This window comes from Gadus morhua, chromosome 7, assembly GCF_902167405.1.
Source record: "Gadus morhua chromosome 7, gadMor3.0, whole genome shotgun sequence".
Classification (NCBI taxonomy): Eukaryota; Metazoa; Chordata; class Actinopteri; order Gadiformes; family Gadidae; genus Gadus; species Gadus morhua.
In genome coordinates, this window is record NC_044054.1 from 7,861,820 (window position 1) to 7,880,082 (window position 18,263).

General features: G+C 46.6%; 2 protein-coding genes across 9 annotated transcripts in view; both read right to left on the reverse strand.

Moving 5' to 3' along the window:
- The window catches only part of bin1b (bridging integrator 1b), a 32,890-nt gene extending 29,990 nt beyond the window's left edge, over nt 1-2,900 (reverse strand). For 3 of the 8 annotated variants that reach the window (XM_030361435.1, XM_030361432.1, XM_030361431.1), the window contains exon 1: nt 2,371-2,900. In XM_030361435.1, coding sequence (XP_030217295.1) covers nt 2,371-2,451 — 81 coding nt within the window. In that variant the 5' untranslated portion in view covers nt 2,452-2,900. The remainder of the gene's footprint in view (nt 1-2,370) is intronic. The other 5 variants (XM_030361437.1, XM_030361436.1, XM_030361434.1 and 2 more) reach the window with 4 other exon arrangements.
- A 540-nt stretch (nt 2,901-3,440) lies between these two features.
- On the reverse strand, nt 3,441-18,116 carry LOC115547594 (indian hedgehog B protein-like). Its single transcript, XM_030361937.1, has 3 exons — nt 16,412-18,116; nt 12,907-13,168; nt 3,441-4,712 (listed from the first exon to the last, which is right to left on the reverse strand). Exons 1-3 carry the CDS (start codon nt 16,721-16,723, stop codon nt 4,006-4,008), a joined length of 1,281 nt encoding a protein of 426 aa, XP_030217797.1. The 5' UTR covers nt 16,724-18,116; the 3' UTR covers nt 3,441-4,005.
- Nucleotides 18,117-18,263: the final 147 nt, after the last annotated feature.

Genomic DNA, 18,263 nt, shown 5'->3' on the forward strand with positions numbered 1-18,263 from the left:
AAAACACACCTCAACTTTATTAAGTTTACTTACCGTTAGTTAACACTTACGCACAGTTAGCTAATAATTAACTAACAGTTAACTAAACAAAGTTTAAGTATTAACTGTTAGCTAAGTATGCTAAGAGGTGAAGATATAAAATGCACTTAAACTCTATTAAGTTAGCTACCAGCAAGCTAACAGTTGGTTATCAGTTAGCTAACTGGTGTGGAAGAGGTGTCAAGATAAAACGCACTTAAACTTTATTAAGTTCCCTACCATAGACACAGACGCTCTAAAAGGTCTGAACCGCGACCTCTGACCTGTGTAAGGGTGGACGAAAAGTGACAGATTTAGGCTGCTCCGAATTAGGGTACTTTTGGGGTTGTGTGTCGGGAAAGGTCAAAGGTCAATGTTAGGAGTGCCAGACAGCTGAAGCCAGTGCGCCTCTCTGATTGGCCGGGCCGGGACCCGCAGGGAGTGGAGACGAGGAAATGTTCTTCCTTCCTGTTTCGCCTGAAGGAGAATTCAACTCATTTTGGTCGCAAGTGGAAAACGGTTGCAAATTGAAAACCGCTTTTCTAGTACCTATATTAAATAGAATTTAGATTACATTAGATACATTTTTATTAAAACAAACAATAATAAACGCTAAGGTAAATGCTCAACTAAATGCTGCAGTAAACAAAACAGACGTTTTAAACATTATAAATTATAAAAGTTTAAAGTGTAAATTATTAATTATATTAAAGTTATATTAATATATTTCTTTCCGGCTTGTTAGATTTCCCTTTTATATTCCCTTGTAAGAACATGAGTGACAGAGGTAACACTCTCATTAGAATGATACACAACTGTCCACCTTCTTAAAACCTTTCCAAACATCGATTTTTTTATTCTAGTGTACTTAAACTTGAAGCAATAGTATTGCTTAAGTTAAGTTAATGCTAGTCGGAATCAATAGCCATTTTTGCTAATTATGGCACATTGACATGTTCATGTATATTAATGTGCTTAGTCCATGTCTAAATAAGCCTTAAAAGAAAATAAATAATGGGTTTGAAAAATTAAAATTACCTAATTTACTGTGTCAAATGGTTGAGAAAAAATAACAAGAACAAAGTGGAGTAGTTAGCTAGAGTATGTAGCAAAAACTTGTCTAGGCTCAGCTAAGCGACCGCAATAAGCTAACAAACAAACAACAGAATTTAAAACGCAAATGCTTCAATCACGCTTTAATGTATTAATCTAGCTAGGTGTGTCTGCTAAAGAGTATTCAGCATACTAATATTCAATTTTGCTTTGATGTCTTGAAGGACTAAGGCCTTTGCGTTTTGATTGTGTGACACAAGCTAGCGCAGGAGCTAAATATAAAGCTGACCTACAGTATATACCTGCCTACAGTCGCACAAGCCAACGGTAAAGACCGCAAGACTGTACTGATACCATCTAATCTCACCCATTATATTTCTTCAATCAAATTCTTTGCTTGATCTGGGTGTATGATATAGAGCTGTCACTTGTGTGTGCATGTGTTAGTGTGTGTGTGTGTGTGTGTGTGTGTGTGTGTGTGTGTGTGTGTGTGTGTGATAAAGAGTTCTCACTTGTGTGTATGTGTGTGTGTCTGTGATAGAGTTCTCGTGTGTGTGTGTGTGTGTGTGTGTGTGTGTGTGTATGTGTGTGTGTGAGTGAGCGTGTCTCTGAGAGAGTTATTTTTGTGTGTGTGTGTGTGTCTGTCTGTGTCTGTGATTTATAGTTCTCGTGTGTGTGTCTGTCTGTGATATAGTTATGTGTGTGTGTGTGTGTGTGTGTGTGTGTGTGTGTGTGTGTGTGTGTGTGTGTGTGTGTGTGTGTGTGTGTGTGTGTGTGTATGTGTGTTGCTTACAGGACTCCCGTTGTCTCCTTTGTGATTAGACGGTAGATTTACACGGCCGGGCTTAGTGACCCGGTGATTAGCGATAATGACACAACCTACACACACAACCTACACACACAACCCAACAGTCTATTGCTCTTCAATGGCCTAAAACTTGCTCCGTCTTTAAGAGTTTAGTTCAAGTTTGAATAAACGTCTTGTTACCGACACCGGTTTGACACCAGTTGCGCAAGACGACCTGACACCCAGAACAATTTGACATTCAGCCGTGGAGGAAGTGGCCGAATTGGAAAGCACGATCGCACGCAGACACACACGTACACGCACACGCACACACGCACACACACACACACACACACACACACACACACACACACACACACACACACACACACACACACACACACAACAAGCATATACGTACAAACACGCACGCTTACACACACACTCATCATTTTATGCAGAACTTATCTCCATCCAAAACGGTGTGCGGTGGAGGTGGTTCCGACCCTTACCTTCTCCTGCGCTCTTGTGAACTTTTTCTGCACGTTGATGGCCAGTTTCCCGGCTGTGACGCCTTTCCCAATCTCAGCCATGTTGGGACCCCCTAGTATACTCAAGCGTCGACCACCCCCGGATAACTCGGGCGAGAGAGAGGGAGACCTTTTGCCTGACAGGAGGGTGGAGTGGCCGGTGATCCTCCTCCTCCGCGTAAAACCCCCTCGCTCTAATCCCGATGACAGCTTCTTAAAGGAGTAACACGCACGGGCGCGTAAATCTCGGCGCAACTGAACCGAAATGCGTAAAAAGCGCGCAAAAAACAAACAAAGTCACAACCCCAAACCAACAACTTCCACTAGATAAGATCTGCGATATCTATTTCTCGCTGCTTTCTGTGGATAGGTGGATGCTCGGAGGACTATGGGTCACCCCTCTTAAAGCCACAGTTATAGAAAGGATATTATTAGCGCGACAACTGTTGCTTGTCTCTCTGCGCTCCTGCGTTACGCACGGGAGGGGTTCAGTCTAAATGGTGCACGAGGCTATGGGGATCTCTTTTCCAGTTGATGCGCACGCAGCTCACCAGCACATGTGAAACTTAGAAAAAAAGAGGTTAAGAGGATGCTAAGTTACGAATCGAATTTCCTGTTTTTTTTTTTACCAGTTTGATAGGGCCGCGAACATGTCCTGAATAGATTAGAAATAGAGAAAAAACACACACACAAGAAAGCGACACGCCTTTTCATTTCCATACGATTTAATTTAAAAAATAAATCTTTAAATATCTCATCCCCCCGAAATAACTTCATATTTTATTCAGATTGCCGTAAAAACAATATATTATATTAGAATACTTAAATAAACAGGATCATTAGTCATACATCTTTATATTGACACACTGAGGAGCCATAGACACTGATGAAGATGGCGAACAATCATGTCAAAGTAAACCTCTCTCTTCCCCCCCCCCCCCCCCCCCCCCCCCCCCCCTCTCTCTCTCTCTCTCTCTCTCTCTCTCTCTCTCTCTCTCTCTCTCTCTCTCTCTCTCTCTCTCTCTCTCTCTCTCTCTCTCTCTCTCTCTCTCTCTCTCTCTCTCTCTCTCTCTCTCTCTCTCTCTCTCTCTCTCATGCAGGCTATATGTTTACACTTTCATTTTCATTCGTTGAGCAAGTGCTTCCTCTTTCCTTTTTCGGCTATTTCCAGACGCTTTGTTTTCTGCACAGGACTGCAAACCCGGCAATAAAAAAATGCTTTTTTTCCTTTGTCTTTGAGGGCCGCTCAAAGGGAACAGCGCGGTGTCGGCTGTTACGTTAGAGTTCAGCGACGGAGGAATCCTCGTTTGATGAAATCGTGGCAAAAAAGAGGCTTGTCCATTTCGTGAATAGTTGGTCCTCACGCCAAAAGCCCCGACGGACGAAATCCATTCAGAGCACGCAATTCTTAGGCACCCGCGCGCACACTCGCACTCACACGCGCCCAGACTCCCACCAACACACACTCGCACAAACACTCATATGTGCACACACACACTCGCACGCATACACAAACTCGCACGCACAGCCTCCCCCACTTGTTTTTCTGAGCGCCGTCTTTAGGTTCCATCTAGCTTTGTCCGTTAGCGTTAGTGTCCTAACCCTTCCCCATCACCCTCACCAGCCGTCCTCGGCCATGCCCAGTGGGTGAAACCTCCCCGGGTCCAGCAACTTCCGGCCCACCCAGTGTAAGACCCTTCCGTACCAGTGTAGCCCCTCCCCCCCCTCTCTCCCTCCACCCCACCACCTACCCAGAAGCCTCAGCGGCGCGAACGCTGCGTGCGCTAGCTCGTGGCCGTCGACCGCGGCGTAACACGAGGCTAGCATGCCGTCCACCACCAGGGTCCCGTGGGCCGTGAGCGGCGCGTACGCCCCCTTCCGGCCCCCACCCCTCGCGCCCGAGACCCCCACCACCCGCGAGAGACGGCCCCCCTGGTCGCCGCCGTCACTGTTGCCGGGGGCGACCACCAGGACGCACTGCCCCGGCCGGGCGTCGCTGGCGTACACCGCCATCATGGCGTCGCCCGGGGTCGGCTCCGCCCCTTCCGTGCAGTTGCCGCGGGCGACGAAGAGCAAGTGGGCGGCGGTCAGTGAGAGGGCGGCGCCGGAGTGGGTGTGGACGGTGTAGAAGAGCTTCCGGGACACGGGGTCGCGGTCCAGGAAGGTCAGGACCTCGCTGTAGAGCAGGTGGGCGGGGTCAAAGGTTGCGGTGAGGACACGGTCCCCGGGTTGGAGGTCGCGGAGGGCTGTCCGGCCGCCGGTCTCCGTGGTAACCAAGGCGTCGCCAGGGAAACAACCGCCGGATTTTGCGGCCACGGAATGTTCTGTGAGGGAGGGAAAGAGAGAGAGAGAGAGGGAGAGGGAGAGATAGAGAGAGAGAGAGAGAGAGAGAGAGAGAGAGAGAGAGAGAGAGAGAGAGAGAGAGAGAGAGAGAGAGAGAGAGGTAGACAGACAGACAGACAGACAGACAGACAGACAGACAGACAGACAGACAGACAGACAGACAGACAGACAGACAGACAGACAGACAGACAGACAGAGAGAGAGAGAGAGAGAGAGAGAGAGAGAGAGAGAGAAAAAAAAAAAAAAGCAGGATAGAGGAAAGATGAGAAAGGAAATAATTTTACTGCGAAAAAAAGGGATGTCAGTATTTCTCAAAGGCTCCGCCCCTCCGACTCCCTAAAGAGTAATATAGGCCCGGCCCCCCCGCAGCCCGCCTAGAAAGAACAATAGCAGCTTCACAGATAGGATATTCGTCACCCAGAATCAAGCATTGAAGTGCCATTGTGCCAATGTGTGTGTCCGTGCGAGTGTGTGAGTGTGTGTCCCTGCGAGTGTGTGTGTATTCGTGCGAGTGTTTGTGTGTGTACGTGCGAGTGTGTGTGGGGGTGTGTGTGTGCATGTGTGCAAGCGTGTGTGCGTGCGTGGGAGCGTGTGAGTATATGTGCGCGAGTGTGTGTGTGTGTGCATGTGCTGTAAGTGTGTATGTGTATACGCTAAGGTGTGTGTGTGTGTATGCGCATGTATTGACATGCGTGTGTGTGTGTGGGTGCGGGTGTGTCTGTGTGTGTATGTGTGTGCGTGTTTGTGTGTTTGTGTGTGTATGTGAAAAGTGAGTGTACATAGGCACTCGAAGAGTTCAAAAACACCTCTCCAGCGCCTCAAGACTATCTGGGAGTAAATATTACGGGCGGGGCCGGCGGGCCCAGGCCGGGAGTTAAGATAGGAGGAGGGAAGGAGCAGGAAACAGAACGCAGGTTATTCATCTACACTACACACTGCACATGTTACACTGCACAAACACTTCTGTAGTGTAACAATGTGACACTGCACAATGTGACACTGCACAATGTTACACTCCACAAGGTTACACTCCTCAAGGTTACACTGCACAGTAATGAAGTAATGCAATTTTACGCGGTTACATTACACACCACACAATGTTATGCTACACAATGTTACACTGCACAATGTTACACTACACAATGTTACATTACAAACTGCCCATGCATTACTTAATGCAGACTTGTGCATGTTGTCAATGCATTTCTCTCCATGTGTGTATCCAATCCATAGCCCTGATTGAATGTTACCAATGTGGCATTCATTGTTTAATAGGGGTGTAACGGTACACAAAAGTCACGGTGCGGTATGTACCTCGGTTTTTAAGTCACAGTACGGTTAACAGTTAAGGGGAACATTTTAAAAAACTGCTTGTTTCTCAACCCGTAGATAAGCAGCAATGAAAACACCAATAAACTTGGTTATGGCATTTGCATTTCTGAATCCCAGACAGGGGTTGTTGAAATATTTTTGTGAGCTGGGTTTGCACAGCTTGTTTTTTTGTCACATTAACGGTGATAGTGACTGCCTTTTCTAATGCGTGTGCGTCCTAAAGTGCTGTACGTAGACACGGAGAGCCCTCTCCATAGCCGGAGGGCCTGACGGAGACCCTCTCCGTAGCTTACGTTCGCATCCAATATTTTTTTAACCATCCGTCGACGCCATGGGCCTATTGGTCGACGCAACGGAGACGGCAAGGGCTGTGATTGGTCCACAAAATCATTTCCTGAACCACTTCTCCGGTTTGACTTTGCACCATAATTACAGTTTGTACATTGTTTACTTTGCACCTTAAGTGCCAATAAAACACCAAATAAGATTTGAAAAGCTTCGGAAGTTTATTTACGACACTGCTTACATGGTTTGTAGTCAACATATAAGATAGATCGGGCGGCGAATTGCATCGCGTATCCGACATCCCGACGGAGAGCTGCTGAGCAGTTTACGACTTCGAACTCCGACTTCAAGTTTAAAATTACATTTGCCATATTAACGCTATGCACGCCACATTTAAGAACCGCAGTACACCTCTGTAACCGCACCGAAGTGCCTGTACTGTGACGGTTCGGTACAAATACGTGTACCGTTACACCCCTAATGTTTAATACCGATGCTTTTTACGAATGTATTTTTCAAATGCTCATTTCTCGCTTTCGTTTTCGAAACTTATGATAGAAATGTGAATCGGATTTTGAAAATAAAAAGCCATTGAATTCTAAGCACTGAATATTTATGCATTGAAATAGCATATCTGGATTTTTTGCCTCTGAATTTAACTCTTACAATTTTCAATAAATCATATTCAACTTTATTTTTCAATGTTGAAATTCAAAATCAAATATTCAACGTTGAAAAATGCTACGCCCCAAATACATCCCCAAATTCAGTTGCAAAATTTTATGTCGGAAAATTCAGCTTTAACATCCGGGGACCCAAGGAAGAGCAATCGATCCTAGGATGCTAGATCGCGGTCAAGCAAGGAGAGCTGGAATAAGAGAGTCAGTCGATTCTTCTTTCTTGATACAAACGTTAATTCTAAACAGCATTTTACACAGTAGCCTATAATAAGAAATGCTCAAAGGTAAATCAACGTCATTAAACATTGACCGTAGCTTTTTATGGGGAGAGAAGCAACAGTGGTGGACCTTACTAAACGCCCTATCCATTGTATCGGTCTGTAAAATGCTAATCAAATCAGATCAAATGTAATTATTAAGCACATTTAATAACAAGGTGAGGGGGGGATTATATGTTTTATTTATGTTTTTGTCATAATGCATACCATTTATATTTATTTTTACGGCAGTATGAAGTAAACAATGAACTAATGCCTGTATGTGAAGTGTGTGTGTGATTGCAGTGACTTGGCTGGATTTACATGCAACGTAAGACTAATTGTAGTGGGTCAAGGAGCCCAATTTATTCGGGCACTGTCACACCAAAATTGTACCAGGGGCAAAAGCTGTACCGCCTACATAATCCGGGTTATAAAATTCCAAATCTCCCTGGCAACGTATGATCGCGTCATACGTAGGCCGTACAATTTTCGCCCCGGTACAATTTTGGTGTGACAGCACCAATTTGGGTCAAACCACCAAGGTCAGTTTGCCTACGTTTGGTGTGATGCTGGGGCGATCTGTGATGTGATACTGAAGCCCTCTGCCCACTGTGTGGAACGAGTGCGCAGAGCCGACCATATTGGCAACTGAAGCAGCAGCAGCCTGTAGTTCTAGTGGAAGGACGGCGGGCCTCGGGAAGAGGCGCCCGACAGCAACCTGCTTTTAATTTGTCCTCCTCATATCTATATCATGTCACTCGGTGCGGAATAGTGTTGGCTCTGCGCACTCGTTGCGCTCTTATTATGCTACCACAGATGCATATCAACCGTTTTGCTCCAGCAACATAACATGCATCCGGTGTCACAAAAATAATACCCCCAATTCGAGTGATCGATGGCGATAAGAACGTTAAGTTTTAAGCTTGTGCATGTTTCCGCACGTGAACGACTTCATGCGTGTCTACGCTTCAAACTTGTGCATGTTGCAGAAAATGTGCAGCGGCGCCCCCTAGGGTAAAACTTTTCGTTGGCTACTCTCCCCATAAAAACTACAGTCAGTGTTTAATGACGTTGGTTTACCTTTGAGCATTTCCTATCATAGGCTACTGTGTAAAATGCTGTTTAGAATTAACGTTTGTATCAATAAAGAAAGAACCAGCGAGTGATGCTCTTATTCCCGCTCTCCTTGCTTGACCGAGCTCTTCCTTGGGTCCCCGGATGTTAACACTGAATTTTCAGACATTTAATTTTGCAGCTGAATTAGGCATGTTGAATTGTGGGATATTGAAAATTTACGTAGAACTTTTTAGCGTTGATTATTTGATTTTGAAGTTTTTAACATTGAAAAATAAACCTGAATATGATTTATTGAGTTACATTCAGAGGCAAAAAAATCCAGATACGTTATTTCAATGCATAAATATTCACTGCTTAGAATTCAATGGCTTTTTATTTTCAAAATCCTATGGCACAGATTTACTTCCATAGTGAATCCTAATGTATTTGTAATTAACATTTAAACTGTAAAATTTAAAGTGTGGATGCCTGCGTACATTTCAAATACTTAAATAAATGGATGCATAGATTAATTAGTTTGATTTGTTTTTGCAATAAGTTAAAAACATAAGACCTTTAATTTGTAATTGTATTTATATTAAATATCATGCTTCCACCAATCAATGCCTTGGTTTTTCCAAAACGGTCAAAAAATAAATCCATGATAATAAATTTGAAAATAAAATCTATTGTGAAATGAACCATCATGAATGGCATTCGCCCTGCCTTGAAGTAATTTAAGGCTCAAACCCTCACCTCGATTCGTTCTCTACAGAAAGGCCATCTTCCACTCGATAACGCCTTTATGCCGCCTTGAAAAACAGCCAGGTAATCTGTTACCGTCTGCTTTATATCCAATCCGTCGTTCAATACGGTAGTGTGTCGCCCTCTAGCGGTCAAACCCCATTCTAACCGCCTCCAAGGGACAGGTAATCTTTCATTTTCTTTCAATTTTTTTTCTTCTTTTTTTTAAACGAACGAGACACATATATATTGAGCCTGCCCCCCCCCCCCCCACACGAGAGCCTCGAGTTGATTGGTCAGCCCCCTTCCGATCAAGGCAGGGATTGGGCGTTCGCCACCCGATCTGGGAGGGAGAGAAGGAGAGGGATAGGGGGACAACAAAAAAACAACAAGAAGAAGAAAAGGGGAAAACTCAGTTACCACCCAGTGTAAAATGGAATTTTGTATTTTGTTTATCAATAATAATAAAAAATAAAATAAAATAAATCTTTAAAATGGAGGAAAGTTTAACTGTAAAAGGTGATGAAAGATTTACGGTAAAAATGCTCTTTGTTGTAATTTAGTGTCAAACGAAAAAACAAGACACTTAAGACATATTTTTTTATACTTTTTAAGAGGACAACGGGGGTGAGTGGCAAGTGAGTTTTAAAAGAGCAAGACACTGACTTAAGTGAGGTGAGTTAAGTGAGCGATGGTAAAAGCCCCGGACAGAAAGACGGACAGACAGACATATAGCTAAACAGACAGTTACCAGTTAGAAAATGCAAAGAAAGCAACAGGAAAAAGTTAGGAATGAGTGAGGAAAGTTAAAAAGAAAGTTTCTAGAGAGAAGACACGCAGGCAGTCCATTTGGAATCAAACCCAGAACCTTTTGTCAAAGTCAAACACATCCCTCCCTTTTTCTCCACAAAAGCATGCTTAAAAGAAGCACAAGGAAACAGCAAAAGTCTCCCGCCGTCTCTCCTTGACCACTGATTGGTCAACGAGCAACAGGTGGTCAGCCTCCCCCAGCCCCAGAGTCCAATCAGACTCCAGGTGAGGCTGCTGAGACCAGGGGCCTCTACGAATAGTCAAATATCCTAACCTTTATGCCTCCTTTCCTTAAAGTTTGTGGAAAAAGTCATCGGGACAAGGAGAGATGAAAAGGTGCTTCCTTTCGAACATAGGAAAAGGCAGCACTGTTTAAAATGAATTAGACTCCACTTTTCCTAACCGACGTCATTGCGCGACGCTGAGTATCGCTGACCTCTAGCGTCTCTAGCGTCTCTAACGTGTAACTACACTCTTCCGAAGGTGGACTACAACAAGCGCTCTTTCGATCCATGCGTTCTTGTCGTATTGATTTCAATCAGGTTGTCTCCAACAGTGAGAATCACTTAGGTCGGACTTGGCCAACGGGAATATTTTAGGCCACTTGAAACCCAATTCACATGTGAATAAAAAGAGGCTCATCTTATGTTGATGTTGATTTTCTTACGGTGTTTATTGTGTGCTTAATAACCAGAAATAAATGAATTAATTTCAATATCCATTATTATCAATTGCATTTTCTTCTCTTCTTCTGCTTTCCCGTGTCTCTCATGCGTCTTCGAGTATGTAAACTTTGTCGGTGGCATGTTGCTTTAAATATTGCCGCCGTAAAGGATTATGGGATACCACTATCTCCTCTCCTTTCGTAAAGGTTGCTCAGGAGTAACCTATTCTATTGGAGGGTTAAAGGAAGCATCCAGGCTACTTTCATAAGCATTTTTAGAATTCAAACCACCTTTCATCTAAGTACTTCCGGGTCATCTCCATAGGAAAGGAAATTTCCTACGCAAAAAAGAGAATTCGTAGAGGCCGAAGCCCCCTCTGTGTTTGCTGAAACGGTTTAATCCACTACAATTCAAAAGGTGTGGTGATGGAGGGGTGAGGGGTGAGGGGGTAAGGGGTGGGTTACTAAACTACACTATACACAACAACACAACACTACATGACTCTATGGTAAACACACAGTTATTTATATTACACTACACTATACACACAACAACACAACACTACACAACTCTAGAGTAAAAACACAGTTCTTTAAGAAAATACTACAGCAGTGGTTCTCAAACTTTTCCCCTGGCGACCCCCTAAAATTCCCTGGTGACGTCTGGCGACCCCCTTTTTATTCTTTTCATTTAATTTTATTTTAAAACCTGTCCTGTTCATTGCATGTTCCCACAATTGTACAAACTGAAAGGAAAACAATCAAATGAGAAACAATTCTATCAAAGGAAAAATGACAAGATGCCTAGTTTATTTTTAACAAGAACTTAAACATGACGGAACAGTGCATCTGCAGATAGATCTAGGCCTGAACAAGACGCATGAACGATAAACCTCCTCCTCAAAAAAATAAATCCAATTCATGCCAAGAACATGCATCAGATCTAAATGAACTGAGAGTATTTTCGTTTGTGCATATATTTTTTTACACTAATGTGAAGAATGGGCCTGCCTGTTTTTCAAGTACGCCAGGGACGAGAATGTCTTTTCGCACATATATGTCGACCCAAAGGGAGTAAGAATGTCCATAGCGGCCGCAGACAATGCAGAGTACTCCTGCGCAACTGAAAGCCAAAATTCATCCCCCCAAAATGTGGCTAATAGCCCACTACATTTATTCGGCATTATTATTAGTCCCAGTGCATACTTCCACAATCCAACAGTGCTGCTCAGCGGCCACGCCTGGTATTGCAGCTGTTTAAGCGGGCTGTGGACTGGTCCCTCGATTCAAGGGGTCCAGAAGTAGATATCTCTGTTCACTCCAATACAAATGGGGAATAGGAACGTGTCACCGCTAAAAAAGTCTGGATACCAATCAAAGGCTCATAATCATCTTTATACCATGTACTAATAAAATGTAAGTTTGCTCTTTTCAAAACGCCACCTCAAGCGTTTTATTAGCCTTTTTCTTTTGCAGGAGAACGAGGGGTGGGCAGCTGAAAGGAATCGTAGTGGAACAAATGTTGTTTCGGCCCTGCCTCCGAGAGAGCTCAGTTAACTTCTCGTGGCCGAGGTTTTCTCTTTTACTTAACATGACAGAATTTTTGAATCCGCTGTCCTTTCTTTAATAGGTCCAGGATTATTAGCAAGCGGGAATTGTTTTGAGTTGGCGTAGTGGGAGCGACGCGACACATTGTTTCTGTCGCATCTGCACACCTGCGAAAGCCTGTCTGTGAGGTATAAAGGACAGGTTTAGGCCTAGACTAGAGCCCTAGAGTTTTAATGTAGACTTTCTTTTTGATGCGTGGTCTCTGACTTTTAAAAATTAAAATCATCTCGCCCCCGGACATTTTTAATGACCTTTTTGCGACCCCCACTTTGAGGACCACTGCACTACAGTATAAACAGAACTCTATACTAAAACTCAGGTCACCTACACTACACTACACTACAGTATACACACAACACTACACAACTCTATTGTAAACACACAGTAATCCACACTCCACTACACTACACTACAGTATACACAGAACCACTCTTCACTAGACAACTCTCTAGTAAACACGCAGTTCTCTACACACCAAACAGACACACTACACTATAATATACACAGGATACAGATATAGTTGTCTATAGTAGCCTAACACAGACACACACTTCACAGACACAACACATCACACACGTCAATCCGACTCTTGCCGCCAATTATTATTTAAAAAGGCGACTTTTGAAAGCGGCCATTTTACTCTTCCTGCAAAAATTGGTTGAAAAGCAACCGTTCAAAATGGACACTTCGGCGGTTTCCCGCAATAACATTAAAAAACCCGCCCCCTGCTGGTCACCTGACTTGACGCTGCAGTGCACGTGCGCCTTGGACTCGTAGTAGACCCAGTCGAAGCCCGCTTCTACGGCCAGCCGCGCCAACATGGCGTACTTGTGGCGGTCGCGGTCGGAGGTGGTGATGTCGACGGCCCGGCCCTCGTAGTGGAGTGACTCCTCCAGGTGGTGTCCGTCCTCGTCCCACCCCTCCGTCACGCGGAGCCGGACCCCTGCCCATAGGTTCATGACGGAGATGGCCAGAGAGTTAAGCTTGTCCTTGCAGCGCTGGGGAGAAAAAGAGTGGATTGAAAGTTAATTGAAAACTTCAATTATTAGCGCACCGTCTCCTTCTCTCTCTCTCTCTCTCTCTCTCTCTCTCTCTCTCTCTCTCTCTCTCTCTCTCTCTCTCTCTCTCTCTCTCTCTCTCTCTCTCTCTCTCTCTCTCTCTCTCTCTCTCTCTCTCTCTCTCTCTCTCTCTCTCTCTCTCTCTCTCTCTCTCTCTCTCTCTCTCTGTCTGTCTGTCTGTCTCTCTACTCCTATCTATAAATTAATGTTACGTTTATTAGCTTATCTCTTAGTCTGGTATAGTCCCATGTATACGTGAATGGTACGTTTATTAGCTTATGTTAATGCTGCGTTTATTAGCTAAGCTCTTAGCCTAGCATACTCCCATGTATAAGTTAATGTACCGTTTATAAGCTTAGCCCTTTGACTAGCTTATAGATAAGTTAATATAGGGGTAGGAGGTGGGGGGGGATAATTATTAGGCGGGAAGGGTCAGGTGGGTGGGGGGGGGTCTACAACAAAGACACCTTCTTGTCGACCAGAGGGACCACAGTCCCGTTATAACTCACACAAGACCACCAGACCCCCCTCCCCTCCCTCCGGTTTATCCAACGTCAACAACCACTACGGCCCGACCCCCCCCCCCCCCCCTTGACTCAGGTAATCAACCCCCCCACAATGCACCACTGCTGTCCCTGTTTGCTTTTCTGTGGTGGAGGAGGGGGGGGGGGGGGGGGGGTGTTTGGGGGCTTAGAGGATGAGAAGGGGATGAAGAATGTGGTGTGTGTGTGAGTGAGAGAGAGAAAGAGGGCAGGAGAAGGAGAGAGAGAGAGAGAGAGAGAGAGAGAGAGAGAGAGAGAGAGAGAGAGAGAGAGAGAGAGAGAGAGAGAGAGAGAGAGAGAGAGAGAGAGAGGGAGATAGGGAGGGAGAGAGTGGGGGATAGGGAGGGAGAGAGTGGGGGAGAGAGACAGAGAATGAGTGAATGAGTGAGTGGGGGAGAGATTTGTCGTCACTTTTTGAGTGAAGTTGGTTTCATAACCGTAACACAATATAGTTTATGTTTGAAAATAAATCAATAAACATTGTTTATAGCCTGCACACATTACGACCAGAACCTTGAAGTTATAAGGTCGTCTTCATAATAAATAAAAACAAAGGGAAATCTATGTAACTCACATTCCACATACATATGCGTCATTGTGTGTAGAGCAGAAGAATCAAGTTGTGCTAAAATAGCGAGTTTGCCTGAAAAAAACGTAATCTTAAAACAATTAAGACACAAATGTACACTTCAGAATAGCGTGATCATCTGTGACGCCTTTCGACATCTCCTTAGGGCGTAATTCCACGGGGTCAAGGGACCTGGGTCCATCAACCGCCGAGAGGAAAACTACCCAATTAAAATACAAATAAAATCTATTAATGCTTTTCATTTGATTTATTTCCATCCACAGTCCTTCCGGTCCGGAGTGAGAATAGCTCGCGGCTATAAATCGCCTCTTCTCGGCCAGTGTGGATTTTAAACAGAGAGTTGTTTTTTTTTCTCCTGCGGTCGCGCATGCGCATGCGCATACCGGCGATCTGGACTTCATAAATCAGGCGATGGATTTCGTTTGGTTTGCCTTTCAAGGTACAGTCTAACTCAGGTGTGTTTGTGTGTGTGGGAGCGTGTGTGTTCGCGCACGTGCGTGTGTTTGCGTGCGTGTGTGTGTAAGAGCGTTTTTTTAAGCACCAAACCGCGGACTGCACAAACATTTGACGCGGCGTCAGCGGCGACGCGCCTATGCACACCTTTGTGGACCCCTTGGCCCCCCGTAACCGCCCCTCCCCCCCCAATTCCCCAATTGAACAGGAGCGTCTGTATGAGGCGGCGCGGTGTCGCCTGCGCCACCGCTGAATCAAAAATAAGCGGCGAAAGAAAAAAATACGTTAGTATAATTCAGGCTCTACACACACGGGTTAAGTACACTACTTTTTATTTTTAAGCACACAGGCTCCGCGAAAACAAACAAGAGAAGGTAAGAGAACATAGTAAATAAATAAAATAAAGATACAAACGCCAGGCTGGCTCCTCGGGGCCCCTGTGGCGGCGGCGGCGACGCGTTCGCCGCACCGACCTCATAAATCGCGCTCAGGGTTTCAGAGCTGGACGCGCCACAGGCGCGGGGGCGAGCATCCAAGCGCGGGGTCGCGCACGATAGGTGACAGCCAGAGGCGTGATGGGGGCTTTGATTCACCCCACGTGGGTCGACGGGACATAAAAACGCCATTGCATTCGGGATGGAAGGAAGGCGGCCGCGGTCACCGGATATAAATAAACACGTTATTCCGTTTCGGGGCCCACGGCCACATCAGGGTTCCACAGCAGGGGCCCACATCAGTGACGGTGTCCTAAAACGTCGGACAGCGCCCGAAAGGCTACGGTCAACACCGTCATGTCGTGACTCAGCCGCTAAATCAAACTGGACATTTGAACCCCCCCCCCTCTCCCAGATGCGGTCCAACAGGAGCCCGTAGTGTTTTAATTAAGAGCCCCTTATGTGACAGGCGTCGTGGCCCCCTCTTGTGTGCATACGCGCGCCAACAGTGAACTACACAATTCGGGGGTCGACGCTGCTTTTAAGTCAGCGGTGGAAACGTGTAAAAGGCACAGACGGACAGTGTGGATAGGATTAACGGCACTGACACCCCCCCCCCCCCCCCCTGCCCTCCCAAAACACGCAGACAGGCTATGAATCAGTCGGTTAGTTGCAGGAGGGGGTGAGGGGGCATTCATACACTATGGGGGGATCATTGACATTGCGTCCAGTGTGAAACTTGAGGAAAAAGTGGCACAAAACAAGACAAATCATTGGCTATACTCCGTAACGCGTGTACTGCATGAGTCACCGCAGTCCACAACTCGCAGACACCGAGTCCATGTGTTTTAGGCGCGGGCCAAAGTGCGCTATCCACCTTCCCACTCAGACACCATATAACCTCCTGCGTGATGAACAACCGTTCCTCCCCGCGATCAATGCATGAACGTTTCTCACTCCGCCGAGAGGAAATACGTCCCCCAAAAAGCCGAACCCATCCATAAAACCGTGATGACGATCATTCTCGTGCGTAATTACCTGCGTCAACATGTCCATAACATCGACGACCACTCTCATTCTCACGCGTAATTCTCGAGCTATCATGCCCATAACACCGCGACCACGACCACGCTCATACTCATGCGTAATTACGTGCGGAATTTACCTGGGTCATCATGCGGTCCGCGCCCGTGTTCTCCTCGTCCTTGAAGATGATGTCCGGGTTGTAGTTGGGCGTGAGCTCCTTGAAGCGCTCCGAGCTCCGCGTGATCTTGCCCTCGTACCTCCCGCTCGCGCCCAGCGTCTTCTCCGCCACCTTTGGGCTGAACTGCTTGTAGGCGAGCGGCACCAACTTCCGGGGGGGCCGCCGCTGGCCATAGCCCCGGCCCGGCCCGCAGCCCTCCACCGCCGGGGAGCAGAAGAGGAGGAGGAGGAGGTGGAGGAGAACGAGATGCGTCAACAGCGCCGCGGGCCGCATTCCAAACCCCGCCGGCGGTTTCCGGTGCAGATCGGCAGAATCAGAACCAAACCGTATTTTAAACCTTATCCCGGGAGCTCTCTGTCGTTGTTGATGTTATTGTAGTTGTTTTGTTGCGTGGAGCTCTACCGTGGGATCCAGCGGGTCCAACGAGTCCCCGGAATTGGACATTTCCTCAAGCGTAAAAAGCGCACCGCTCCGCTCTGGTTTGGAGACGCGCGGGGGTACCTAAACGGGCTCCGATTTGTCTCAGTGTGCTCTCCCCACTCCGCGGGGTACGTTGAGACAGGGGGGGGCAATAAATAGCCGAGGTCCGTTTGTTTTGGCACGAGCGTTCAAAGCGGGGGTTCGAACCCGTGTCGGACGGTGAGAAACGGCCCCTCAGAGGAAGGGAGGGGGGGGGGGGGGGTGGGGTGCACACAAAGATATCCCACTACACGGCGCGCGTGGGCAGGCGGCGGTCAGACAGAGGAGGGGTGTCACTGTTTCTGTGTTTCTCTTCCCTCCACTGGAGGGTAGTCCCTGCGTTGCGCAAGGGCAGCTGGCAGAAATGGAACTGGGGGAAGAATTGGAATATAAACGAAGTGCGCGTGGAGAGCGAAGACCGCGCCCTCCAAGTCTTAGGAGCGAGTCCTCCCGTCCTCCTCCAGCTCCACCACCGCTTGCGCCCCTCCCCGCACGGTGGCACGTCGCGTCTCCTTCCTTCATCTCTTTCCCGCAGCCTCGCCGGAGAAAAGGTGGCTGTAGCCAGACGACGGGTCGAACCTGACCCAGGTCTAGCGGGGACTGCGATACGGATAAGAGGCACTTTGAACCAGGTCAGGTGTGTGCGTAAAAAGGTGCGCGTATAAAAGGATCGCGCACCTGAAACAAGGAGCATACTCTGCGCGCACAGCTCGTGGTTGGGACAGCCTGGGCAAGATATGGAACATGGGGGAGAAAGGGAGGAGGGGGAGTGTTTAGGGAGAGGGATGTTAGATAGAGTTGAGTTGGAACACACGCCACACTTGTGAGATTTGACTTTACGTTTTAGATTGGAATCTAAAACGTATTTTAACGTCAAAATCCAAAGCGACAAGAAACTCATCTCAAACCCCAAATTACCAAAAAATAACCTTAAAGTTTCCCTTACCATTCCTCAAAGTCAGACATCATAACAGAGTTCAAAACAAACAATTAAAAACAGTGGCAGAGCTTTTGAGACAGACTGGACAAATCTCTCACCCTCTTTGTCTGTCTCTCTTTCTCTTGCTCTCACGCACACAAGCACACACAATGGTGACGCAAACGTTCAATGTCTTCAGTCGATTAAAGACGCAAACACATTTCACACGTTCATATCCCCTCATATTGGGATCAAAGCGATACAGCCAGACCGGCAACACACACACACACACACACACACACACGCACGCACACACACTTTGTATCCATGGACGCAAACAGTGACTTTGACTTCAATAGCATTCCGTTGATGCTGCAACTCCTTGAGTCAACATCTCACGCCCGTCCGAAGAAGAGGGGGCGGTGTGGGGCCGTC